This window comes from Cyanistes caeruleus, chromosome 9, assembly GCF_971803275.1.
Source record: "Cyanistes caeruleus chromosome 9, bCyaCae1.hap1.1, whole genome shotgun sequence".
Lineage (NCBI taxonomy): Eukaryota > Metazoa > Chordata > Aves > Passeriformes > Paridae > Cyanistes > Cyanistes caeruleus.
The window spans coordinates 3146772-3174599 of record NC_141709.1 but is presented as its reverse complement, the minus strand read 5'-3'; the positions used below and the strand labels follow the sequence as shown (position 1 = coordinate 3174599).

The 27828-nt window shown below is 45.8% G+C and overlaps 1 protein-coding gene across 5 annotated transcripts in view; it reads left to right on the top strand.

Annotated features, from left to right (window-relative positions):
- XPR1 (xenotropic and polytropic retrovirus receptor 1) overlaps window positions 1-27828 on the top strand; it is a 104536-nt gene that overhangs the window by 74980 nt on the left and 1728 nt on the right. For all 5 annotated transcript variants that reach the window (XM_086902066.1, XM_086902063.1, XM_086902062.1 and 2 more), the window contains 10 exons: window positions 3034-3183; window positions 3699-3782; window positions 4256-4337; window positions 7191-7378; window positions 7613-7792; window positions 11854-12019; window positions 13710-13901; window positions 25578-25744; window positions 26046-26185; window positions 27396-27617. In XM_086902066.1, the coding sequence (XP_086758192.1) occupies window positions 3034-3183; window positions 3699-3782; window positions 4256-4337; window positions 7191-7378; window positions 7613-7792; window positions 11854-12019; window positions 13710-13901; window positions 25578-25744; window positions 26046-26185; window positions 27396-27617 (1571 nt within the window). The remainder of the gene's footprint in view (window positions 1-3033; window positions 3184-3698; window positions 3783-4255; window positions 4338-7190; window positions 7379-7612; window positions 7793-11853; window positions 12020-13709; window positions 13902-25577; window positions 25745-26045; window positions 26186-27395; window positions 27618-27828) is intronic.

The following is a 27828-nucleotide window of genomic DNA, read 5'->3' as shown; positions in this document are numbered from 1 at the left end:
CATTTTTGGCTGGGCTACCTCTTCTGGAGTTAAATTCTCTGAAATGCTTTTAGCTGTTTTACTTTGAGGGGTTTTAGCTTGTTAAAGAAGAATGTTAGAGCTTAAATTGACTATTTAGATCTTTGACAGATCTTTGCTGCAGAGTTTTACTAAACAAAATTCAGAGTCAGAATAAATTGAATACCACTCTGCTGTATGGCCAGAACTTATTCTCCCAAAATTCTGAGTATTTGTACCTCTCCTACAGTGGTGTTATCTTTGAGGTAATTTTTTTCTTTGAGGTTGTGTCTGGAAACTCTGAGTTTCTTAAGAAAGCTCTTTAATTATTAGTGGCAGTTCCTAGTTCAAATTCCTGGGAAAGGTGGAATATCTGTATCTTTTTAGGACTGGAGTGAGGCAGCATCACCTGCTGTGATTTCTTCACATACATTTATTTTCTTTTTTTTTTAACAGAAGACAGCTATACTTTTAATTACAAAAAATCAATTCTGAGGCTTGATGAAGAGTTGAAATAGTTAACTAGGGGCTGATGTGGGTTTTCCTTTGGGAAATCTTTTCCTACTGTTCCTTGGTGAAGAAAGGCAGCTTGCACACTGATATTTTTGCTTTTTGCTACCATGAGTCCAGACCCACTGTAAGTCTGCTAAATATTGATCTAAACCCCATCTGGTTTTGATAGCTTTCACACTTTGCAGAGGCAGCAGAGCTGCTTTCTACAACAGAACTCCAGAGAGAGAATGAGAAAAATTCCTTCAAATTGGTATTGAAGTTGAGGACAAGGAATACAAACACAAGAACAGAAATAAAACTAAATCCCAGAGTACTACTGTTGCTAATCACTCCTGAGCTTAGAATATGAGGAATATTTAAGCTCTTGCAGTTTTGGAGAGAAGAAAAGAACAATAACCTGGTGGGAGGATGATGTACCTGATGTACCTTCATGTAGGAGATAAAAAGAAATCAACAGCAGCATTATAAATATCAAACTGGCTTTGATGAAATGCTGATGCCTTGAGTTGGGTTACTGAGGAAGGAAAATCCACCTGAAGCAAATTCCTCAGCCTCTTAGGACTGAGCAAATACATTCATTCCTGAGGTACACAAACCAAACATGAAATGAAACTAAAAACAATCTCCAGGGCAGCTCTTACATGTTTGACTTCTCAAGGATTAAACTTTTGATAAAATTAATATATTAATTTATTGTTACCAGCAATTCTAGATTGTGTATGTACATTAAAAAATTGATTTATTTGAAATGCTGTGTTTTGGAACAACCAGATGCTGAGAAATGAAGCATATATTTAGTTACTTATTCTGTATATAATATAGTGCATTTATTGGGTGAATAATTGAGGCTGAACCAGTTTTATTAAATTACCTTGCTGGTGCTTTTCCTAGTATATATGAGCAAAGATTTTTGAATCCATTGTTTGATTCTACTTGATGTTGCATTATATTATTGCCTAAGTTGTATTGTTTGTTGTTTGTGGAGGTGTTTGTTTTGGGGTTTTTTTGGGGGGGGGGAGGGAGAGGTGTTTTTGTGTGTGTGTTGGCTTTTTGGGTTTTGTGGTAATTTTTTTGTTTGGTTGTATTTTGATTTTTAACAAAATGGAGCAGAAATGGAGGTCAGGCTTGGAGAAGGCCCTTTGCCAAATAAAAGCAGCAAGAATAGCAAAATAAACTGCATAAATGATGTTTATTGTGTTCCACAGTCCCAGTACTGTCTGTTCCGTGTCAGAAGCATCACTGTGACCAACAGTGCTTTTATCATGCACTTTGAGGTTGCACAATTTCTGCAGTCAGAGGATGAAAGACCCCTGGAGAGGTTTTAGGGTGCCTGGTATAAGCATATCCCAAACAGCCAGGGCACCCCAGATTTAGGCTGGTATTTTACCCATGGCAGATGAAGCGATTTTATTTCAGGCCACAGAAAGATCCCTGACCAAAATCATCCTTTTGTTGCAGTTTTTCATGTGAAATTTCTGCTCTCCTTGGGCTGGAATGTTGGGTTTTCCAATAGAAAGTAATTAAAGTCTCTTGTCTGCAATAAGGCAGGTCATTAATGCTTTGGCTTCCTGCTCCAGTCTCCCCAGCCTCATTTCCCACCTAGATGGGAGGGTCTGGCATTAAATCACTCTAAGCATAATTACATTGAAAATAATTTCAGTGAGTAGTTGGTGCCTCTCCCCAGGGCATTGGATTTTGCTGTTTTCTCTGGTTTTCTTCCCAAGCTGCTCTCTAAGCCTTTTTCAGAAGTGACTCTTCCCACAGTCTCTCTGTGTTTCTGCTGTTGCTTGAATGAAACATTTGAGTTTTTTTAGGCAGCACCTGCTGCAGAATGAAATGCAGGACTGCAAATACATCCTGCCACAGCAATTGCTGCTGTGTGGTGAGCTTTGCCTGCCTTAGATACTGTGCATGGGTGTTGAATCAGGGATCATCTCTGACCTGGAAATCAACAGTTGTTTCTTGTTTTAAGCACTGTGTGCTTGTCTCTGCAGACTGGAGAGTTACATCTCCCACCTCTGCAAGCCTAAGCTGGTTTTGCAGTCATTGTGCAACACACTCTGTGAAAAAACATGCTGCTGTGGGGATGCACTTGTCTGGATTTAATCTGCAGCACTGACAACTTTCATACAAAGATTTCCCTTCTATAATGAATTTAACTGGAGGACTTGATTTGAAACCAGTGTAAAGTTTAAAGAAGTCAGTGGCTCAGATTTTTCAGGAGGGAAAACCCCTTAAGGGTTATTTGTCTTCAAGGTAGCATTAGGTCACTCCTTGCATAAAAGAGGAAGGTGGAAATGATCTGGCTTTTCAGGAAATAAAAAGGTTTAGGTAGCTCCTTTTTTACGCCCTTGAGTCCCACATTTTCAAAATAAAGTCAGAACTCAGAAACTTCCTGACAAGAAATGCAATAGTTTTGATTCTTATTAACGATTCCTTTCTCGCTAGCACTGGAGAGAGAATAATTTCTCTTTCTTGGGAGCTGCCTGGGGTTTAAAAGCCCTTTTTTTCCCTTGTCTGCAGAACCTGAACTTCACTGGCTTCCGCAAGATCCTGAAGAAGCATGACAAGAACCTGGAGACGGCGCGGGGGGCGGAGTGGAGGGTGGCCGAGGTGGAGGTGGCTCCCTTCTACACCTGCAAGAAGATCAACCAGCTTATCTCCGAAACAGAGGTGAGGAGGCTGGCCTGGGCACTGCTCCTCTTCTTGCTAGCAAAAAAACCAGGCTTTTGGTCACTGCTGGTTTCTGCAAGTGTTCAAGCACAGGTTGGATGGAGCTCTGAGCAAAACTGTTCTAGGGGAAAGCGCCCCTGCCCATGGCAGGGAGTTGGAACAAGATCTTTAGGTCCAACCCAAACTACACTATGTAATTTCCAGTGTTTTGCCCTCTCTATAGCTTTTATTTACCACCAAGATGGCTAAGAATTGATTTTGAAATGCCACTGACCTACATAAATATGAGTCTGTTCTCCTCAGCTGGTAACTTTTCCCTTGGCAAAGCCTCATGCAGCCTTAACTTGTGCCATGAGGGAACTTGGTGCAGCATGGTGAGCTTTTCATATCTTTGTATTAAAAGAATACTGGGCCAGGGCTCATTTGTAGCATGGAAACCAACCTTTAATTTTGCTTTTACCACCTGCTCATCACTCAGATGAGCTTCAGTTGTGTATGTGTCTTTGTCTCCTTAGGAAGTGGTGACCAACGAGTTGGAAGATGGAGACAGGCAGAAGGCAATGAAACGTTTGCGAGTTCCACCCTTAGGAGCAGCTCAGGTGAGAAATGAGGGTTTGTGGAGCGAAGCTGCTCCTCTAACTTGTCAAGGTGCCAAATCAGATTGAACATCTGAAGGAAACAGTGGAAATAATTGATGTGAGCGTGCATGGGGCAGGGCCAGATAATCTGCTTTAGTTCCGGAAGGTTTGGAAATAGGTTGCTACTCCTAATGCATGCAGACAAGGTAATGAAGGGAGGAGATAAATGGTAAAAGGAAATTTGTGCTAATAAAAGCATATGCTTAGTGTTTGTGTGGTCTGGAATATTTTTCAGGGGGCTCTGAGACGCCCAAGCTCTGTTTCAATATGTCAAGATAATTACACAGCATTTTCAGTTTAAAAAACCTCACTTCAAGAGCATTATCAGGGATCAGGAGCTTGTGTTTCTGATATTAAGTTTGCTCTGCAAACTAATCTGATTCTGCTGATAACCTGTTTACTTCACCTTAATTCTGCCATGGCTTTGTTCACAGCCTGTACCAGCCTGGACTACATTCAGGGTTGGATTGTTCTGCGGGTTGTTCATTGCACTGAATGTCACTGTCATACTTTCAGGTAGGTGTCCTGCCATGCCTCAGTTTGGGTGTATTCTCCTCACTTTGGGAGGGCCAGGACCTGGATATTCTGGGTTAAATCAGAGCCATATCACATTGGTGTGAACTACTTGTTCTGCTCAGCAGTTGTGGTTTTTCTCACGTTGTGCATGTAAATTTCGAGCACAAAAATCTGGTTTCCTCCTTATTTTGGAGGGATATTCTGAGGGTGCAACATCTACATGTAAAAACAGATTTTTGTTATCATTCTGGGAACGCACAGCCTGTGCCCACCTTGAGACAGGTGCTTATAGAACTTGAGCTTTGCATGGTGTTGACTCCCTAAAGAAATGACCAGACACAGAGCCATGTGACCACGTGCAAGTCGGGATGGAAATCAGGAATTCATGTGGAAATTCCTATGATTTCAATGCCTAAAGTCTGCTAATGAAATTAATTGACTTTTCTTTATTGGCAGATGTTGGCAAGATTGTTTAAAATCACCGTACAGTTGATGGGTGCCTCTCTCAGGCCCTGCCTTTATTCTGCTTTGTGCCTTCTGAGTTTGGTCCCTGATTAGAGTAAGAACCACGTTAGTGCTGCAGATCCAGACACAGAGCTTAATCACAAGCGGCTTTACTAATTGTGTGTGTGATTTCTGGAGTGTTGTAACTTGCTTAAGCAGTACAAAGGAAAAAGCTTAACAAATCAACTTACGAGCTCTTGCATTAGGGAAAGCCCATGTCTGTGTTTTTATGACTTAAAAGAATTTTTAATCGGATGTTTCTGTAATTGGATCCAGCCATCTCTTGGGATAAAATGCCTCTGTTTGAGGAATTGTTTGCAGTGCTTCTCATTTGGTCTTCCCATGGCAGAGGCATGAAGTTGACCCATCTGCATGAAGGCACTGTTTAATGTGTAGAAACTGTTCTTTATTCATCCTTTCTGCTACTTAAGTGTTTGATCTCTGTGTGAGATGCAAATATGATTGAAGCCAGTTGTGTTTGCTTTCCCTCTCGGTGCTAAGAATGAAAAAGTGACGCAGTTGTGAGAAGGAATTCATAAAAATGATTATATCTCTAAAGCAGGTGTTTCTAACTCAGTGTGGGTAATAGGTGTGTTGTATCAGCAGGCATGATCTGATAGCTGAACATTACTGCAGATATTGGGCAAAAACCTGGATTCTGATTGCAAAGTAGGTGTTTTTAATTGGCTCATATTTTGCTGACCTCTCAGCTTCTTTTGCCAAATTGTTCTGTGATTTGATCAGCTAAAGTAGGATTTTAGTGTTCTATGTGGAGAATTTGTGAAGCAGCATCAGAACACGGTTTCTGTCAGTAACCCAGTGCTGTAGTGCCTGATTTGAAAACTACAGCAGCAGCGTTTTACAGAGATGATTTCATCATCACTTGGGGTCTGTTAAAGGCTGCAGAGCTACAAGTGGATCCCAGGAGGGTGTCACCCTGAAGAGGACAAGTTCTGAGGCTTCACTCTTTCTGTATGGGCTTCCCTAGGTGCCAAGCTAACGTGTAAGTGAGGTTGGAATTTCACAGAAATGTGCATTCTCTTTACTAACCAGAAACCTGTGAGGTTTCTTGCAGAATCTCAAGCCCTAGCCGTGGTCCTGCTCTTGTTTGAGAATTAGGCTGCCATTAGACTTGTCACCAGGAATATTTTCACTTCTTAGTCAGTATTCTTGGGGCCACTCTGCCCTATTTGGAGTTTTGACCAGATGACCCATTGGGGTTCCCTCCAATCTTACCCATTTTGTAATTTCCCTTGGTTTTCAGGTAAAAATTTGAAAATCTTTTTTTGCAATTCCACATTTAAGACTCGTTTCAGCTTTTTTGGGGGTGTGTAATTTCTGTCCAAAAATTGACTCTGTTTTGCCTGAATCCAAGAATCTTGTTTTAAATTTAAAGCAGAAGTTCTGGAGTCATTGTTTCTTGCACAGCTTTTTCTCTGTAAGTTATGTAGTGTAAAGCTGTAGCTGCTGAACACATGAGATTCCCTGTGGATTTGCTTTCTCAGAGAAAAAGTTTGAAAAACTTGGGGCTGTAATTTAGGCAGGTCTGTGGGAATAAATTCTCAGCCTCAGCTCTGTAAAGTGCAACTTCTTTCTTTTACCCCTCTTAGAAAGCATGTGGGTGAGAAACTCAGTGAAACTAAAACTGAGGATTGAATAACTATTTTATTTTCCTTTTCTCATCAAACCTGTGCCTAGTGACCAGGGGAAACTGTCCTTTGCAAAGAGGTTTATGCTGGAGAAAGCTGCTGCTGAATATGGCTGTTAGTTGTTTAAAATGAAGCACATTTGTTTCCAAACAAGAAAAAAAAACTGAACAAAGGAAGCAACAGGCTTTCCAGCACTGCTGCCTTGTGCTGGGATTTCTGTTTGGGTGGGGCTGGGTGTTGTAATGCTGGCCATGAATATGTATTGCATTACCATTGTACTGAGTTCGGTGATTAGGTGGGTTTAGCATTGTTTTAAATGCTGTAAATGGTTCCTCTTGGTTTTGTGGGGAGCTGAAGTGTTTGTGTATCTGTCTGTTGGGATTTCATCTCTATTAAATCAGAATATTTAAGTGCCTCTAGTAAGATTTATGCTGGCGCTGTCCCTTGTGCCTGTGGTGTGAGGCAGGGACGCTGCTAATGATTACAGCAGCTGGAAAAGGAATTTTCCCCAGAATAGTCCTAAATCCCCTGACAGGCTGGGCCAAAAGTCCTCCACTTGCTGGAACACGCAGTTGTGTACACGTGTACCCCATTTCTAGAGGGTACAGCCAAACATCTGAGAACCAGGATAAAGCCTTGCTTTGTGACACGACCTCTGTTATCCCTAAAATCCTTCCCTTTTTTTTTTTGTCTTTGCCAGGTGTGGCTTTTATAGATGGACCAAATGTGTGGCCACTGGTGAGAATCTATCGAGGTGGCTTTCTCCTGATAGAATTCCTCTTTCTCCTGGGTATCAACACATATGGCTGGAGACAGGCTGGAGTCAACCACGTCCTCATCTTCGAACTCAATCCCCGCAGCAACTTGTCCCATCAACATCTCTTTGAGGTGAGCAGGAGGGATTGTAGGAGTGCCTGAGCCATGCTGAGGATCAGCAGGATAAATCCTGTGCTGTTTCCTGGCAAGGACTCCTAATACAATTAGAAGAGGAAGTTGCTGAAGTCTGATTAGATTACAGGATTGAGCACTGCTCTCCCTTTTCTTCTAATGAGAACACATTGTAGGTTTCAGGGCTGTGTTTTCATTAAGTGTCTGTGTGGTTTGTTATTTATTTTCCTGCAGATTGCTGGTTTCCTGGGCGTTTTGTGGTGCCTGAGCCTGCTGGCATGTATATATGGTCAATTCACCTACATCCCCATGCAGGTGAACCCACTCATCTTGTATGGCTTCATGTTGCTTTTTCTCATCAACCCTACCAAAACCTTATATTACAAGTCCCGTTTCTGGCTGCTCAAACTATTGGTAAGTGTCAAAGCTGGTTGAAATAAATAATTCTGTGGCTGAGCAGTAGCTGTGAAGTGTGTGCAAGTGTCACTAACTCTCAGAAAAGAGCGATGCTGGGGGATGCTTACACCACTGTGATTTATAGAGCAGACCTGATCAGGTGTTGACTGCAGACAGTTTTTGAGGATGGGTTTGCAGAGGCTTATCCTGTTTCCTGTACCAGTTGACTTGTTAACTTTCCTATAGACAGCTGCTTAAAAACTTCTGCATGTATGGAAACCCTTGGATGTCTTTGCTTGTTTATTCTTTAACCTGGTGAAACAGATTGATTAGAGGTCCAGTGCTCTGAGGCAAGGCTGCATGGATGCTCCTCAGCCCAAACTGGGATAGTGCCAACTTTGAGAGGGTTCACTGATGGAGAGGGAACCTTTGGAAAAGTTACTGCCTATAAAATTATGTTCTTGGGTGGGGTTTTTTCTGTTTGTTCTCTTAAGCTCTTTGTTTGAGACTGAGCTCTTTATTTTCCTGTAAGATAAGTCTGGTAAATTCAATGTAAATATGTGTGCTGCTTCAGTGTTCCAGTTATTGGTGGGAGCTCTGAAAGAACAGTTTTCAGACTTGCTGGGTGACTCATGAGTTTCTTCCCAAATGGCTGTTTCATATGCTCTTCCCCACCTTGTGCACCCTTTTAAATTGGCTTTAATCAAGCTGGTTCCCCTGGTACCTTCTTCTTGCTGGCACTGCTCTGAGAGCTCTGGGCAGAAGAGGGTTTAGCTGGCTGGTTTTCTTCATTTTAATGCCAATTAAAACAATTAACTTTATCTGGAACACGGCAAAGATGAGACACATCATCATGCTTTGAGGATGTGTGTGCAGGTATACACACGGTGAATTAACCTCTGTGTGCTCACCTCTGTTACTTGATTTGCTGCCTTGCTGCTATCCCAGCTTCTTCCTTTGTGCCTTCCAGCACTCAGCCATCCCTCACAGAGGTACCTTTAGTCCCAAGCCTCATTAGTCTGACTGCTGTCCCCTGGTGAGAGGGGAAGCACTGGATGTGCTTTAACCACAGGAGAAATATCTGTGCTAATTTACCTTAATATCTTGCCAGGGCTGTTAGGCTGTTTGCAGCTCCTGTCCTGTCCCAGCCATCTCCAGAATGTGCTGCAGCCTGAGATAAAGTTGTAGAAACATGGAATGGCCTGAGCTGGAAGGGATCTTAAGTTCCAACCCCTCTGCCACAGGCAGGGACATTTTCCATGAGGCTCTGAGCCTCATCCAACCTGACCTTGGACACATCCAGGGATGAAGCAGCCACAGCTTCTCAGGGCACCCTGTGCCAGGGCCTCCCCACCCTCACAGGGAAGGATTTCTTCCTAGTATCTAATCTAAACCTATGATCTGTTGTCAGTTTGAAGCTGTTCCCCCTTGTCCTGTAACTAAATGCCCCTGTAAACAGCCTCTCTCCATCAAACCTGAACCACGGAATATCTCCAGTTGGAAGGGATCCTAAGGTTCATCGAGTACCTTGAGTGTGCAGAGCCCAGTTCATCCCAAGGTCTCCTAGGGGAAAAAAAGCTTCATCAAAATGCGAGATTGCCTTAATGGTGGGAAATGCCATGGTACTTGTGTGCCTTATGTGGGAGGAGGAAGGGGAAAGAAGAGGCCAGACCACATAAAGAGCAGCTTTTATTGTGTGTACTTGACCAGCTTGGGTGTATTTTATTTCTCCATGCAGCTGCCAGCAGCTCTCTGGGTGAAAGGAGGTTTAAACAGTGCAAGTCTTAGAGCTGTGCTGTTCACACAAAATTATGTTTGGTGAGCATTTTTCTTCATATGTTTTCTCTCCAGACAAGACGAAATCTGACGTATCAGGTGGAGCAGAGCGTTACTGGCACTTTCAATTTTTCTGGAACCAAATCAGGGGCATGCTTGAGTGTGTAGTATCATTTCCATGGATCTAGAAGGCTTCCTGCCTCCCTCTGTGATCAACATCAACTGCTTGTTGAGGGTGGGATCCCTTGTGCTAATCCCTGAGGGCTGGCGACTGACATCAGAATTGACCTTCCTCTGAGTGAAAAAAGTTATTTAGCCTGTAGTAAAATCTTAATTCCCCTGCCAGGCTCTTCTTTCTCGCCTGTGTGCTTAGGTGAGCATTCTTTGTGCCAGATGAGAAGGCCCTGAGTGCCCTGTGTGGGTTGGGGAGCGCAGGGAATGTCCCCATGCCCACGCTCTCTGCAGGAGCTGAATGGCCACAGGAGAGCAGGGAGCCTGTCTGTGAGAGGTGAAAAGCTAGGAAGTGTTCAGCTCAGCTCAGATATCTGGCATCTCAGCACGAATTAAAAGTGCAGGGGTCAGCACCAGGAGGTCTGTGCTCAGGCTGTGGAGTTGTTGATAGAGAATCGCAACCAGTTACTGAAGGTGAGGTGCAGCTCCAGCTTCTAGGATTTTATGACTTTATCCTTATCTGGAGGATGTTGCAGGCACTTTTGGAAGTGAGGAGGTGTCTGTGCCAGCAGCCCCTGGAATTTGGGCTGCAGCTCCAGCTGTGCCTGGGCAGCAGACAGAAGCCACAGTGCCTGGCACATCTGGCATTGGGATGGTTCAATGGCAGCTCAGGTTCTGGAGGAGGGTTGACTCAGATACCAGTGCCAGATATGTCCTGGATCTATCTGATTCCTCCTCAAATGTAACCTGTAGGTGGAAAATTTCTACTCTCTTAAAAGCTGTCACCTGGCAATGCTGAAGTACCTTTCCCTAAATTAAATAACAAGAATATTATTTCTTGTTTTCTTTTTTTTTTTCAGGGAGAGCTGTCTGTAAAGCTATTTTCACATTTCATTTGCTTAGCTAGTCTTTGTTCATGGACAAAACAATGGTCTACGATGAAACAGATAAAGATAATATCAGGGAGTGTTAGGAAAAGGGAGGAAAGAGCTTTTGCAAGGGAAGGCTGGTGTGGTCTGAGCTCTGCAGAAGCTGTTCTGCAGCTGGGTGCCTTTGAAGACAGTCCTCCCTAAAGGCTGGCCTTGTTTGACCCTTGGGAATAGGTGCCATCCAACATGAGCACAGAGCTTTCTGGGTCAAGATCCATATCTGCTTTATGCCACTAACTCTTAATCCCCTGTTTGGCTTTGAAATTTCAGGAGCAGAGCTTTAAATCTGCATTAGAGGCTGATGGGGATGTGTCAGTCCTTTCCTGGGCTTCTGGAGCTGTGCACCCTTCAGGTTAATAAGGAGAGCAGTATAAAAGATCAGTGTTAGCCTGTGCTTTCATTAATTTAAAGGTTCATAAATCCCAGAATGACCGGATGGCGCTGGTGCCGTCTCTGTGAGAAATTGGCCATTAGTAACTGTAACTAACCGGGCAGGGAGAGGGGTAATCAAAGGTAATGGAGCAGAAAACTGTCTGCTTTGGAAGGAGCAAAACTGCTGCTCAGGCTCAGAGGGAAAGTGGACTGGGATTGAGGGGGAGTCCCACTGACAGTCAATAGGATTTCCTCTGCCCTTCCTTTAACCCTTTCCCTTCTGGAGGCATTGGCAGAGCCAGTAACGATCCTCACTGTCACAACTGCTAACACCAAAGAACAGCTCATGAGTTAAGTAAACCAAGGCATGGCCACACTAATGGCTGTGCTGAGGGTCTAAATCCAACTGACATTAAATGTGAGGGGGAAGGTAAGTGTGGAAAATGTCAATAGGCACGATGTAAGTGCCTGAAAGAAAGTGCTGGTCAAAGTGAGGGGCAGTGAGAGAAATGGAGCTGTGTCGAGCTCTTAACTGGGAGTTTCTGGCTAAGAGCTTGGTTGGAGGAGACTGGGCTGCTCTGCCAGTGAAAAACAAAAGGCTGGGGGGGCCACAGGCATAGATGCATCCAGGAGGAGGAAAGCAAGAATGTTCTTTGTAGTGAAAGTGAGGAGACAGTTATCCTTTTTTTATCAGCAGGAGCAAAAGGTCAGCAATAAATCTTCAAGCCTTTCTATTATTTCCATATTTGTTCAGTTCTGTGATGTCCTGCCACTGCATTTGGATGCCTTTGACACAGCCATGAATTATTCCTGCTTTGTTTTTCCTGACAGTTTCGAGTATTCACCGCTCCCTTCCACAAGGTGGGCTTCGCAGATTTCTGGCTGGCTGATCAGCTCAACAGCCTGGTCGTGATACTTATGGATTTGGAATACATGATCTGCTTCTACAGCTTTGAGGTTCAGTGGGAGGACAATGCTGGACTTCTGGCAGATACAGGTAGAGTAATGCTGATGAGCCCTGGGAATGTGGTCGAAATGACCTGAAAAACAACTGAGCCAGGCAACTTCCTAATTGTCTGTTTTAAAGAGGGCTATTAATAGTACAGGAAATGAAAATAATTGGCATTTCTTATAAGCATGGCATTAGAGAGATTCTCCCCTTTCTTACTTCCATCCAGAGAAATGGAATTTCACGTCAGCGTTCATTTCCTAATCCAGTCATTTGGCCCAATGTGCATATCCATCAAAGAATTTAGGCACAGCGCTCCTGATTGGAAAGAGAAATCCATTTTCCCAGCATTGTTGTTTTATTTCACAGTAGTTTAACCATGTGCTTGCCTTTAGCCTCTTCCTGTTGCTCATCATTAGAGCCCTGAGCTTGTTAAGCACAGCTCTCTGTGCTGTAGCCTGGCTCTTACGGGCTCCATCGCAGTACCCTGAAGCAAGAGAGGATGGAGAAGCTCCTTAGTGCCACCTCTTATTTGATTTGAGTGGATGCTGCTCTGCCAGGCTTGTCCATGCGCTATCTTCTCTTCTAGCCAGAGGGAACAGAGCTGGAATGTGAATTTTGACTTTGGCCTTCCCTGTGGCAAACCAGTACCTGTCTCCTCACGGATGGGGCTTGATTTTCCATTTCGAGCAGTGACTGCTGGCAAATCATATTGTCTGATGGTTTTGACACTTGCTGAGAGAATTTGCTGTATGCTTCAATAAGCATCAGTGTTCACTTTGTTCCTCCAATCTGTCTGATCTTTCCCTTCATTTTAAAAGACAGCGTTGCGAGCAGCTAAATATTTACTTATTAAAAATAAAATTAAAATACATAAAGCAACTGTGTGCATAACAATTTGTCCTCTTACAATCTGAGATGAGAAATGGTAGCACGGTGTTTTGGGATAAATATCAGCTAATAATGTGTCTCCCTTAGTGCGAATGAGAAACAAATGAATGTTAGGCAGCAGGGTGTTTGGTTTAGATGTGCTGAGTGAGACAGCAAAAGAATACGGAATTCTTGGGGAGTTCCAGGAAAAGCTGAGGGTTTCCTGGTCATTGCCTTAATAAAAAGAAGGCTTTCAAACATGGAGGAGGGGACACAATGGCATTGTGGTGTGGTTGCTTCTCATCCCAGTTTTTGAAGCCAGACTATCCCTTGGCTTTGCTTTTTGGAAAACAAAGCAAAAAATGCCAAACCCGGTCCCATCCTGAAATACGTTTTTTCCTATTACAATGCACAAGGAAAACGGGTCAAGGACATCTTGGGCAAAGTAGCCTTTTAGAGCTCTCCTGTAGAGTTTCTAAGTGCTCTCCCATTTATGCACAAAAACCCAGTGTCGAGGGCCTTTTGTAACTCCATCCTTAATTTGATTATTCACAGTACCGCCAACAGCACTGAGCACATTTAAAAATAGATTATTTGTAATCTTGCATGTTAGTTATGCTGGCAGGACTGAAGGAGTTAGATGGTGATCTGTCTGCATGTGTTATTGATGTCATGTCACCTGAACACCTCCCAGATGGAATATTGAGCTTCAGGATACTTTGGGCTCCTTGCTGTTTGTGTGCCTGAATACCAGCTGCTGATGGGGAATCGCTGCCATAAAGTGATATTGCAGACAGCAAGACAACAGTAGTTCTTAAACTTCCTAACTCTTTGCCTTAACAGCTTCAACTCCTTTTTTTTCTTGCAGATAATCAGATTTGTAACAGCTACTCCTACGGAGTGAGAGCAGTTGTCCAGTGCATCCCTGCTTGGTTGCGATTCATCCAGTGCCTGCGCCGTTACCGCGATAACAAACGGGCCTTTCATCTGGTTAACGCTGGAAAATATTCCACCACCTTCTTCGTGGTGACATTTGCAGCCCTCTACAGCACTCACAAAGGTATTGGGGATTTTGGAGAATCCTTTGTGGCTGCTGGGGTTTGATTTTTGACACGAGAGAAGCTCAGAATCTCAGGCATCCCATTGAAGTGCAAGCTTCTTGTGTTTTGGCACCTGTGAAACATCTCTGGGGAAAGGCAGGGGCCTGCCCAGCTTGTAAAGAGTGTTTTAAGATCTTATTTTAGGTGTTTTCCACATCCCTGGTCTGCTTAGAATTGCACTTAGGGAGCAGGGGAGGGAATTTTTAGGTTTCTCTTTTGAAAGCTGGAATACCTGTCAGGTTTTGCTGTGAAGGGAGGTGAATGGGAGGGAGATATATGAGGAAAGGGATAGCACAGCAAGTACTACTGCCTTAACATTCATGAATATTTAACCTGGATCATGTAAATAATCGGTCCATCATTCCTAAATGTGAAGGCATGTGCACAGTGCCAGGAAAAAAAATGCTCTCTCTGATTTTCCTGTGTGATTCTATCCATGTTTTTTCTGCAGCTGGTAAGGAGTTGTTTCCAATCCATTTAACTGCAGATTGAGCTCTGATCCCTGAAGTTCCTCATCTCCCTGGAAACGACAATTACTCGATTCTGCTCTTGTTCTGAAGGAAAAAGCTTTTAGTTTCTGCACTTCAGGCAGTCACCCTGCCTTTCATTGTTCTGAAGCCCTAAAAGCTGTATTCTTTCATTTGAGAATATCTCCCCTCTGTATATCCAGGAATTAGCAACCACACACAGTCGCGAACAATTACTTAGCCTGGAATATTCCTGTGGTGAGGCAGGGAGAGGTGTTGAAGGCATGATCCTAGTTAACATGCTGGAGGGGTGGCAGGGTTGTTAGAAACCTTCCTGTGGCCAAGAAATGTCTGTTTTACATAGCTGGACCCAGAGTCACAGTGGCAATGTTTGCACTTTAATTCAGGGAGGAGCAGTGGCCCAAACTGGCTGCAAGCTGGGATTTGGGATCTGTATCCAGAGCTGATGTGGGAGCATCTTTTGGGAGCATCTCCTCCCTGCTGCCATGTCCCTGAAGCTCGTTCATGTTTTAGCTTGTTTGCTCAGTGACATTCTGCAGCCCTGCAGTCCAGTTAGTCACCGCTGCCAGAGCCTGGGATGAGGCACGGACAGATTGCCTGGCTCCAGAGTCACTGCTTGCATCTTCTGGAGCCAGAGCTGCTCCAGGGAGGCTGACTAATGCTTCTGCCTCCCTCTGGGGTGGGGAACACATTGACAGAGCCTTCAGTTGGGCTAGGGTTGGAACCAAGAGGAAAACCAGCCTCTGTCAAAATGTCCAGTTGAAGAGTTTGACCTCTTTCCGCCGCCCTTGAAGATTTTCATCCGCACCAATGTTGCCACCCCGGTTCTGGTCGCTGCCACACATAACTGGTGTCCCCTTTCCCAGTCTGGCAGGGAGTGGGCTGTAATGAGGTGTTTATGAGCCTTATTCCAGTTGCTGTGAGACATCCCTGCTTTTGTCTGCCCAGTTTTGTCAGCAGCAAGTAGTTGTTGGTGTGGTACAGAAAAAGTTTTGGAAGCTTTGTGGCCTTTGGAAATTACACGTTAACACAGATTTGTAAATGTCACTGTTCAGAGGGCTGCCTAAAGCCCTGGGCACGTCCCCTCATGTTCCCATCCTGCCATAGACACGTTTTCTGGTGTGCTGTACCTGTTAAGAAGCCAATTTTATCAAAGTGCTTTACACAGATTGCCACTTGGTTTGGAACCTGGAATCAGATGGTCTATCATCAAGTTGTTATGATGCTACTGTTGAAAATAGATGTGCTGCTCACCAACACCTTCTCTGTGTCTGCCCACACCCTCTCTTACCTCCTAAACATCTGTTGGGGCAAAAGCTGTGTGTTCTGAAGAAAGTGCTGCCCCAAACCAGGTGTCAAATTGGTGAAGATCCTTGCTCCTCAGACCTGCTCTAAATTTCAGTAACAAACCTATTAATTGCTGTGATATCAGTCTTATTTAAACAGTTTTCCATACCTGTGCTTGCAAACCTATGACTTACACCTCTGGAATGACAGCTTTTGGCTGCCAGAAGAGCGTAATCCCTGGCCTTTCCTTGGGAGGTCAGGTAATGGACACCAGAGCCTGTTCTCCACTTGGGAGGCCTGGGGACATCACAGCCCTCTGAGAAGTCTCATCTTCCTCCCTTCATTAGAGCACTGGATAATTTGTAATCCTGTGCTTGCTGCTGGAAAACAACTCCCAACTAAACAAATGTACAAATGCCACCTTATTAAGTGATGTTTCTGTTCTAGTCTTGTGTGGTATTCCCTGCTCCAAACCTCCCCTAGTGAAGGATCCCCCCCAGTAGCACCATGTGGGCTCCTGACAAGTATCTGTTTCCCCAAAATATCCCTGTTTAATAATTAATATTGCTCAGGCAGTGCATAATTCAGATTCTTTCTTCCCTCAGAGAAACCATTTCTTTACTTTCCTTCCCTAGGATTTAGATGCAGGGTGCAATTTGCTCTGCTAATTGCAGTTTGGATGTCAGACCGCTAAGATAGCAAAGTGAATTCTGTTGGGTTTTTGCTCTGAAATTTGCAGTGCTGATGATTTGGGACCAGACCAGCTTTACAGGGGTAACTCCAAGCTATCATCTCGATATTCAGGTATCACTGGGATTAGTGAAGCAAACGGGAGAGGAGCTACCCCAGAACATAATACAGGAGCAAGCAGTGGTGGTGTAGACGAGTGCAGACTCCAGCACGGCTCACAGGCACAGCCACGTTTCAGGGACGACAGCAACAACACGGGGACAACTGTTGCTGAGTTCCCAGAGGAGGAATTCTCAGTATTTTTATCTCTCCCAAAGGAATGGGAAGCAAAGGCCGTGTTCTGTAAATAAAGTGCTGTGGGGTGTGTTTGCTCAGGCAAATGAGGCACGGCTGTAACTCGAAGCTACCTGGCAACCGGGGTGCCACCGGTCCCTGCCTGTTCTGTCCCCTTCTTTCCCACCCTTGCTTTGCAATAAGGAGCTCAGTGCTGGCATTAAATTCCCTGCCAGTGCTGGGTAGCTTTCCCCAGAGCCAGCCAACAGAGTATTCCATTGCCTTATTTAATCCCTACAGAACCTACGTGCTGCTGGGGAAGCAGATGATTAAGGCTGAGCCTGTGGCGGAATATTCACCCCGAGCGTGGCGTTGTTTTGACACGCAACTGCTTTCTGCTGTGTTTTCACTCTGCCAAAAGCAGATGTGCTGTGCTTGACAAGTGCTCCAGTAAAGCAGCTCCCACTTTGGTCCAGCTTATCACAGCATTTGTAGAATCATAGAGTGGGTTTGGCTTGGAAGGGACCTTAAAGATCGTGGAGTTCCAAGCCCTGTCCAATCTGGCCTTGAACACTTCCAGGGATGTGTTCCACAGCTTCTCTGGACAACCTGTTCCCACCCTCACAGGGAAGAATTTCATCATAAAATCTAATTTAACCCTGAGCTCTGTCAGTTTGTAGCTGTTCCCCTTTGTCCTGTCACTCCAGACCTTTGTCCAAAGTCCCTCTCCAGCTCTCTTTAAGCCCCTTTAGGCACTGGAAGGGGCTCTAAGGTTTCACCAGAGCCATCTGGTCACCTCTCCAGACTGAACACTCCCAGCTCTCTCAATCTGTCCCCATAACAGAGGTGCTTCATCCCTCTGAGCATCTTCATGGCCTCCTCTGGACTCCAGCAGGTCCAGAAGCTCCTTACACCGAGAGCATCCGAGAGAGGGAAACCCACAGACATCCCTTCTTGTATAAATGGTGCTTGCATTAAAGAAGGCAACATGTCAGATATAAAGAAGGAAGATAGGTCAGGTACTGACATATCTGGAAGAGCCAGCTTTGGTTTCACCCCTCACTCAGGACCTGACTCAGGCTGTGTAGGATTGGGTTATTCTATTTAGGTGTTCAGCTCTTCTAAGAAACAGTTGTGTTGTACTACTCAAGGAGTGCAGATCATTCTTGAAGCTTTAGTCATGATTTATGCTCCAACTTTATTCCTTTTAAAATGAGACATCGTGGTTTTGCTGCTGACAGTTTTCTCTCACCTGGAAGCAGCTTGCTCACGTAGTGTCATTGGAAATACCAAAATAAAGATTTGGCTTCTGTACTTGAAGAACTGAGCTTCTTGAGTGCCTCTCTTTCATAATTTTCTTGTTTTCTGGGATTTGCTGGTTCAGTGTGACCATTTTTTGTTTAGCTTGCTGTTGGCTGTGTGGGATTTTATCCTTTAATTGAAAGGCAGGATGGTTTATGGACATTGTCAGTTTGATTCACACACCTAATTCATTGAAATCCTTGTGGTCTTAGTAGTATCCTGCTATTTATTAACCTCTGAATTATTCCAGAGTTAATCCATGTGGCCTGGAAATTTGAGTAAGCATCTCCTCTTCCATCCTTCTCCCACAGTTTTTCCAGGTACTCCAAATGAGGCAGCTGAACAGCAGTTGTCATTGGTTTGGGGTGCCCTGGAGAGCCCTAGGTTGGTCTAAGGTAATGGAACTACCGTGCACTTTCTCATTAAACAGCCCAGGAAATTGGCAGTAATTAAAAATACAGAAGTTAACTAAATAGGGCTGTCTCTGAAGAGCAGTGCTCCTGTCTGTGCTCTCCCCATCGCTTCAGAAACAGGCTTCTCTGCAGTAGTGCCTGATTTATGATTTTTCAAGGCAGCCCCAAGAGAAAAGGGCCAAGGAATAGAGATGTGGAGTGTCACGGCCAGAGCCATCCTGCGATTAATGGCTTTTGCAGGAAGGTGTTGGACCATCCCTTATTAACAGAGAGGTTCAACCAGGCCTGACCAGAGGAAGATGAATGGGAAAATGTGCTGCTTTTGGGAAATGCAGTGGAAAGTTCCCAGGTTTGTACCTGCTGCTCACTCCTCATTAATCAGGGCACCTGGGGCCGTTCCCAGCAGTGACACCACATCAGCCTGGAAGAGATCCTTGGCTCTCCCACGGCTCTGCCCTCCATGGGAGGGATGGTGATGCTCAGCAGGATGGGGCACAGGCTGGGGTGACATCCAGCTGTGCCCCTGGGGGCTGCAGGAGGTACCTGGCTGCACCTGAGCTTTGTGGCTGGTGGGTTGTGTCACTTGTTGTCATTCCCGTGTTGGAGGCTGCAGCTTGCAGCTCCCTGTGGAGTGAGGACAATAAAGCACTGTGATCCTACATGCTTACAGCAGGAGGCAAGGAGGTGATGTGAGAGCTGGGACTAAAACTAAATCAGTGCAACAGTGTACAGTCCCCCAACTGAGGTAGATAATTCCATTTTTAGGGGTGGGGCAGGGCAAAATAAGTGAACATGCAGAATTCTTGTAAGCATAAAACTTGGAAAAAAAAAAATCACAAAAGAATGAAGCAGGTAGCATTTGTGAGATCCTATTCCCTCACTTCTGTGTTGGTACAAGAGCTCCTGTTTCTCCCCCTCTTCCTCAGCGCTGAAAGAGCTGTCAGCATTTGATTTAGGTGTCACAAGAGCCTTACAGAGTGCTTGGATTGACCTCTTGAAGTAAAACAAACTTTGTAATGGGATTAACTGGCTTCTTTCTTAATACTTGCCGTTTTCACATGCCTTCCCTTAGCACAGCACACTGGCAACTCCACCAGGATGGATGTTCAGAGCCAAAACATGCACCGTCTGTCACATTGCTGTGAGCTAGGATGAATTTTTGTCTGAAACCCTGTCATCCCATGCCCAGGAGGCCTCCAGTAATGAGTTGTGTTCATTAGGCAGTCTTTCTGATCCTTTCCATCAGAGCGGCAGCAGCAGCGTCATTAGTGAGGAATTGGGAGGCACTGCCGTGGGCAAACATTTCTTATCCTGGCCTCTGACCTCCTCACGGCTTTGACGTGGCCCCCTGGTTCCTCCTGGTTCCTCCTGGTTCCCCATGAGCTCAGCTGCTCGCTGCCACCCATCCCAGTATTCCGGGAATGCTGCGGCAGGAGCAGCCTGGCTGGAGGTGCCGGTAAGTGAGCGGGGCAGAGAGCAGAGACAGCAACCCCTGCTCTGTGGGAAACTTGGGAATGGGAATTCCCAGGGATTTCAGCAACTCCCTGTGCACAAACAAGGCATAAAATCCCACTGGGCAGCCTTGCTGTGCTTTGTAGGTCTGCAAATGTCAGGTGGGACATCGGTGGTGACCTCAGCACCCCAGAGGAGATGGAGATTAACAGCTGGGATTTGGGAAGTGGACCATTGTGTCACTTTTTGTGCCTTGGTGGCTGGGGAAATGGGAATGCTAATGAATGAGGTGTTAGTAAAAAGGGTGACCTACTGATACTTAAATTCACTTAAGAGGGGGGGAAGCCTGACTTTTTTTTTAATGGAGCATTTTAAGAAAAGCAAGTGGCTGCATTACAAGCAATTTTCCTGTCAGATACACACAGGCCTGGAGTCTGTGGTGGTGCAGAAATGTAGGAGATGCAATCATCTAACAATTTTTCTCTTTTGCTTTTAAAAGAAGTAAATTTTGAAAGAATCTGCTGTTGGATGTCAAAGCACGATAGAGGTAGCAGAGGACCTTGTGTCCCCATCCCCAAACTGTCCATCAAAGGCCCTGATTACCATGTTATTCATTTCTGATCGTGAATCCAGATATTCTTACTAGTGAGACTTCTGGCTTTGATTGGAAACCACATCCTCATCAAGGCAGCGATTAAACTTTCCCTAAGAACACTTCTCAAAAGCTACAGGAGGCACCAAAAATGAACCAGCCCAAATCTCAGCCACTACTGATACTCTTCCCCCTGCTTGCAGTTAAATCACATTTGTCATTTTGTGATGTACAAGCCAGGAGTTTGCTGCCGTGTCTTGAAATTAGACACAAACCAACGCAGACCCGTGGAGGGTTTTCAATGCAAACACGATTTTGGGATTTCCCTACTCTGCAAATGCAGACTCTTGGCTAGAAGAAGATATGAAATGTTGCCTCTTGACAGTTCTTTGCTGCTGCTTTGCTTAAATCGTGCCCGGAGGCGACTGCAGAGGTTTGCACAATCCAAGGGAAGGTGTTTGGCAGAGCCCATCAGCGCACGGCAGCGAGTCCTGCGTGTGCTCCTGGTGGGTTATTTTTTGCCTTTTAACTGCATGAAGTCCCCTGTCATGTCCTGGCTCTGCCATTGATCAGTGCTAAACAGCAGGACGTGCTGGCTGGGCAGAAAGGCAGCGTTACCCGCTCATTAAGATATCTAATTACTGAGGGGAGAGGTAGCTGCGCTTCAAGCACTAAGGTGTTAGACAAATGCTTGGGGATGTCACTCTGATGGCAGTTCTTATGTAGATAAGTCACTTCTGGCTGTCACCCTGCTCTGTGGTGTGCTGGGATGGAGTTAATGGGCACACACCATCCCTAGGCCTGCTCAGAGCTGCGCTTGCCTTGCATGCTAAGTACATTTGTGCTTTGCTTCTGCTTAAATCTGTGGCTGAGGCTGGGTTTGGTGAGCTCGGACCGAGGGTTGGTTGGCAGTCAGTGTTTTGTGTAGCAGGGCTTACCTGGCTGTGTTCCCTGATAACCTCCTGCTTCCTCCAGTTTTTATCAGAGCGCTCCCCATCAGCACAACCCAGGGTGGGTGACACGCCGGGAATGCTTATCGAGGGCCATTGTGCTCTTATCCAGCCCTTCAATAATACATGGCATTGATTTTTGCTGTGTTGAATACTATATGGTGTTTACATTCCCCAGAATAATTCAGCAGGGTAAACAGATAGTATTCTTTGGAGGTAAAGTCAATATTAACAGCGTTCGGGAGAGCACTCGCTGTCTCTCTTTGATGGAAAGCAACCTTTTCTCTTGCCTGTGCTTCGAAGGGGCTGTAATTTCTGCAGAGCAGTGTTCCCTCAGAATGCCAGTCAGACACTGTGGCCCCTGGGGCTGCTTTGGGGAGCCAGGATATTGCCTATCAGCAGTTTTTGCAGGCGGCAAATTCTGCTGCTGCAAGTGCCTTTGGCTGTTTTCAGGGACCGTGGCTATTCACAGCTTCAGTTCAAAGGTGGAAGCCATCCATTATTTATCTAGTTGACCTTCTGGAGCAATTTGAGGTGTATTTGTGCAGAGGATCTGCTGGAATTGCATGTTATAGGGTAAACTGAGGATGCTAATGGAAATTCTGTGGTGAAGGCTGCAAACACAGGCTTTGTGGCAGGTGGGAGCAGCCAGGCATTGTGGACTCAGGTAGCCTCTGACATAACTGCACACCTCCAAGCTGCAGACATGGCAATGTGAGCACTGAAATCAGCCCATCCTCAGGCTTAGAGCTGCACCTGCAGCTCCAGAGGCTTTGTGCTGGTGCTGTTTTGTCCTGCACGTGCTGCTTTGAATAACAGTGCTCAGGAAGATGCTCCATGGCTGTGCCCTTTGGAGCATGGAGTAGGAAGGTCCTTCGTGCCTCTCTTGGGGGGATGGCACTGGTGCCATGGGGTGTTGAAAATGTCCTCTCTTTTCCTCCCTGGAGAGGTTGAGATCTGCCAGGTGTCCAAAGTGCTGCTCTCATCCAGAGACTCTCTCCCTCTCTCATGGTTTTTGGTGTTTTCTAGCAGCTCATTAAACAAAGAAAAAACACACAGGATGAAACAGTTCCTGCTTAAATAGACCCTGACATCATCATAAATATGCAGAGCTCTGTATTGCTCCTGGAAAACCGGCAGGCCAGGAGTTGATGGAGCCTCTGGGCAGAATATGAATGCCTTGATTTTCTCTCCCCCTGAGCAGCAGTGAAGAGGGCTGCCTGGACCAGCCAGCAGAGACCCAGCTATAATTGCTTGCCTGGAGCAGTAACATATTTCTGCACACCAGCTGAATACCAATGAGGACAGAAGGAAGGGAGGTATCAAACAGAACTGCAGGCAGGAGGAGAAGGAGGATAAGTGATTAAAGGAAGGACTCGGAGGCCAAGACTGAAGACAATAGGCTGGTTCTGATTAGGGCATTTTACCAGGGAGTGAATTGGGTTTTTAATGAGTTCTTTCAGGAGCTGAATGCATTGCAGAGCTGCTTGGTGAGAAAGGGAGCAGGAGCAAGGGGCCAGCAGTGTGAGCCCAGGTACCACTGAGAAAGCTGCTGCAAAGACAGAGGCAGGGAGAGGGGAACTGAGCCCAGGATAACTTCACTGAAAGCAAGCACATCCTTTAGTGATTGGTGAGATTAGATTTCTCACTTGGGCCTTTTCCTTCTCAATTCTCCTTTCTGTAATTGCTCACAAGAACCTGTGTCATGTGCTCTGGGATGACCCTGCTTGAGCAGAGAGGTTGGACCAGGTTGACCCACTGTCTCTTCCAACCTGAGCCATTCTGGGATTTTGGTTTAAGCAGCGAGAACCTTTGAAATCCCCTTCCTCTGCAATTGCCAACTTAGGATAGAGTTTTGTTTGCCCCTTGTGTGCTTGGAGATGACAATCAGGGGCCAGACCAGCCCCCTCCATGACCACAGAACTCCAAAAGAGCTGCCCAGCAATACTTCCCTGCTCTTCTACCTGCTCCTGCAGGGCATGGCTCAGGCCAGGGATGTGATGGCTGGTGCTGGCTGCATTGCCTTCTCTATGGATGCTCCATGAAGGTGTGGAATAAGATTCAGTTTATTTGAATTCTGTCCTTAAGCAAGGGGAAAAAAAAATAACCCAACCCAAAGCAGCGTGATGTAACTTTCAAGCCTAAGGTGAGAGGAAGCACTGCAGCCTCACAGTGTGTTTTTGGAGCATTTTAGGTACTTTGAAAGCACATACAACCCATGAACTGCCTCTGAATTATTCTTTAGGGTCTGGTAATGGGAACTAAACATGGAGATCTAATGAGCTAAAAATAATGCTGGAAAGAACAAGCTTAGTGTCTCATGAGTCACCGAATGTCAGCATCTGCCTTTTCCTCCTGAAATAATGTTGTGGAGGCTTTAGAGAAGCTGAGGGCAGGGGAGGAATGAAACCTGGCAGTGCAGCCCTCATTGCTAAGCTCCAAAATCCTCACCTGTGTCCCTTTCTGTGGGCAGCTGCAGTTAAAAATAGCCTGGGAGAGGCTGTTTCCAGGCAGCGGCGGCGTTTGAGGTACCTGGGCATCTGCAGGACGCGAGCGCTGCTCCCGGCTGACGTCACGGCTCTGCAGGGACCAGGAATGCGATGCTAGACCCGTGTCTTGGCCAAGCTGAGCGTGTGGGGTGTGCTCAAAAGCTTCCAGCCTTGCCCCAAAGCAGGGAAACTGCTCAGACCTGGGAGCTGCAGCGATCCCCTGCCCTTTTCCTGCACCGACGGTGCAAAACAGGCTTTGCTGCATAAGTGGCGTTCAGAGGTTTGCCTTGGGTGAGGGGGTGTTTTGAGAGGGGCAGGAGCAGCGTGGGTTTGACCTATAATCCTGCACATCATGTCCAGAAAGCCTGAAAGGCATAATGGGAGGAATGTGCTCTCATTTTCACCTCCATTAATTTTATCGGATTGCCGCGTTACGTTTAGATCATAATTGCTGGAAATACAGAGGGAAGGAGAAGGCAAAATTGCCCTGTTGCTCCCTGGCTGATCAGCTGCAGGATTCTGTTGTTTTAAAGCCACATAGATAGGAAAAGGTGCTGTCGTGCAGCGTGGCGTTGGGCTTGGGCTGAAAACATCTTTTTTGTACTGGAAACGTTATTTGCTTTGTTCGAGGGAATCGGTGAATGAGCAATTGCTGAGGCTGCACAGAAAGGAGAGATTCCTGCTAGCAGCCAGGTGCAAAATGTCTCAGCTTTCTGAAGCATCATAATGTGTTTTATTTGCATTAATTTTTTGAGCCAGCTTTTCAAAAGCAAACAGAATTACCAGCTCTGCTTGGTTTTCCCCAGCCAGCTGATGCAGGGAATTGTAGCCAAATTGAGAGCAATGAAACCTTTTCAGGGGGGAGTGGGAAACAATTTTGTTGGAAAAACGGGTCCCCAGCTTAGCAGATTGTGGGCCCACAGTCTCCTGTTTCCCAAGAGAAGCTCTGTATGGGTATTTAAAACTCCATACTTCGGAATTTTTAGAATTTCCTGCTTTAGAATTTGTCCATTTTAATGCATTGCTGCCTTTTCCCTTGCCACCACAAGCTCTGAAATGGCTGGTGGTAATTCCTGTACTGGCCACGCTCTTTGGGCTTTTATTGCACTAATTCACAGTTGCTGATGTTAATACAAACTCAAATATTTTCTTATCAAGCCCTCCTAGCTGAGCTCTGCCTCTCTGCTGCATCCTTTGTACAAGCCGGTGTCCTTTGCGATTTGTGGCCCTCAGCCTCCACCTGCTGTTCAGAGCCAGAACGGCAGCTCTGCCATAAATCCAAGAACATAAAAACCATGGAATATCCTGAGTTGGAACCCACGAGGATCCTCGAGTCCAGCTCCTGGCCCTGCACAGGACCATCCCCAAGAATCCCACCATGTGTCTCAGCATTCCCAAATGCTTCCTGAACTTTGGCAGGCTTGGGACTGTGACCACTTCCCTGGGAGCCTGTTCCAAATATTAACATAAATTTCAATCCCAAGTGCTGAAAGTTGAACGAGTGAAAGTGGAATTTTAATAACAATATAAAGCAGGTCCTGCTAAGGCTTTTGGTTTGGCTCAGATTAGCATTTGGTGTATTTTCCCAGAACTTGGATACAAGAGGTGATTTGCACTGCTCAAATGAGACAGCTTGTAGCTGTTTTAAGAAGGGATGTGCTCTCAGTTCTACAGAAGTATCTTGTTCTTCTCTTTTCCAGCTAAAAACCACAGTGACACCCAAGTGTTCTTCTACCTGTGGATTATCTTCTGTTTCATCAGCTCTTGCTATACCCTCATTTGGGACCTGAAGATGGACTGGGGTCTCTTTGACAAAAATGCTGGTGAAAATACCTTTCTCCGAGAAGGAATTGTCTACCCACAGAAAGTGCGTACGCAGCCTGCTCTTCCCTTAGGACAGCCTTGTAACATTTTAACCAAACTTGCTGAGTTTAGAGCAGCAATTTATCTGAGTTTAGAGTTGCAATTGGCCACTGGAGCATTTCAATGCTGAGATTATCCAGCAGTAGAGCTGAGGTTTTTTTTTTTTTCTTTTTCCCCCAAGAGATCATTTCTGTTCGTTTTGCTTGAGTTTGAGCAGCAGATTTTGCAGCTTCCTGAAGACCTGATGAGGTCTTTTCTGTGCAGAAAAGTGTTTGTTGAGCTGTTTTGTTCTTGTTGCTCCTCAGGCATACTACTATTGTGCCATTGTAGAAGATGTCATCCTGCGTTTTGCGTGGACCATCCAGATCTCCCTCACTTCCATGCAAATCTTCCCCTACGCTGCAGACATCATTTCTACTGTGTTTGCCCCACTTGAGGTGTTCAGGTAAGGCTGCTGGGCTGAGCAGCTCATTTCTCTTGGATTTATATTGACATTTTTTGTTCTGTTATGTCAGCATGGTGGGGGGGGGAAGCGCCTGGATACTTGGATATGGAATATATTGGTTTTTATTTCAAGGAGACCAGGATTAACAGGAATATTAAATCCAGACAGGGTGCTGAGTGAAGAAAAGGACAGGGGGCTCTGCCACACTGTGGAGCTGGGTCCTTCACACTGGGTTTGCAGTTCCTTCTGAACAATGACATAATCTCGAGGGGTTTGGTTTACCAAACTTAATAATTTGGTTACCCAATTTCTCCTTGAAATTTCCAGCTGAAACTTCATTTCATCCTCAAGTTTCCAATTTTCAAACCCCTGCTGCTTTTTTCCAAATGCTAATTTGTATTCTGTGTCGTTGATTTGGATCCTGCAAGGTTCCATGACCTTTAAACACCTTGACTGTAGCTGGAAACCCACTCCCACAGCTTCCTGGGAAGAACTTGAAGCTGACCCTCACTCATGTAGATGCTGGAGGTGGCCTTTGGCTTGTAATGCTTGGTACCTCCATGCTGTCCATATCAGGGCTGTCAGCATTAGGATAAGGAATAAGCCTGGCAGATTCTCCAGAGGAAAGATGTTGCAGCAGGTGCTGCTGTTAGCCACTGGATGTTTCTCCAGGTGCACATCCCAGTGCTTTGCCAAATGCGGGAAATGTCTGTAAAAGGGGAGCTCAGTTGCTAATTTCCCCTTTTTCTCTCCCTTTCTCTCCCTTTCTCTCCCTTTCTCTCCCTAACCCTTCCCTTCCCTTCCCTTCCCTTCCCTTCCCTTCCCTTCCCTTCCCTTCCCTTCCCTTCCCTTCCCTTCCCTTCCCTTCCCTTCCCTTCCCTTCCCTTCCCTTCCCTTCCCTTCCCTTCCCTTCCCTTCCCTTCCCTTCCCTTCCCTTCCCTTCCCTTCCCTTCCCTTCCCTTCCCTTCCCTTCCCTTCCCTTCCCTTCCCTTCCCTTCCCTTCCCTTCCCTTCCCTTCCCTTCCCTTCCCTTCCCTTCCCTTCCCTTCCCTTCCCTTCCCTTCCCTTCCCTTCCCTTCCCTTCCCTTCCCTTCCCTTCCCTTCCCTTCCCTTCCCTTCCCTTCCCTTCCCTTCCCTTCCCTTCCCTTCCCTTCCCTTCCCTTCCCTTCCCTTCCCTTCCCTTCCCTTCCCTTCCCTTCCCTTCCCCCCAGGCGGTTTGTGTGGAACTTTTTCCGTCTGGAGAACGAGCACCTGAACAATTGTGGTGAGTTCCGTGCGGTGAGGGACATCTCGGTGGCGCCGCTCAACGCGGACGACCTGACGCTGCTGGATCAGATGATGGATCAGGAGGACGGCGTCCGGAACCGCCGCAAGAACAAGCAGTGGAAGCGCAGCCTGAGCGTGTCCCTGCGCAGGCCTCGCCTCGCCTCACAGTACGTCTGGCCTCTCCTCTGCCACAGAATGCTGCCCTGCAGCTGCTGTTAATAATGCCTGCTGATTAAGGACTGGGAATCCTGGACTGGGAACGGCACAAAGATTTCAGCCCAGTCTTCAAAGGGAGGACAGGTCCAGTTAGAAAATGAGAGTCTCTCTCTGCCAGGGAATTAATCCATCCTTTGGATTAATAGTATTAATATGGGATTA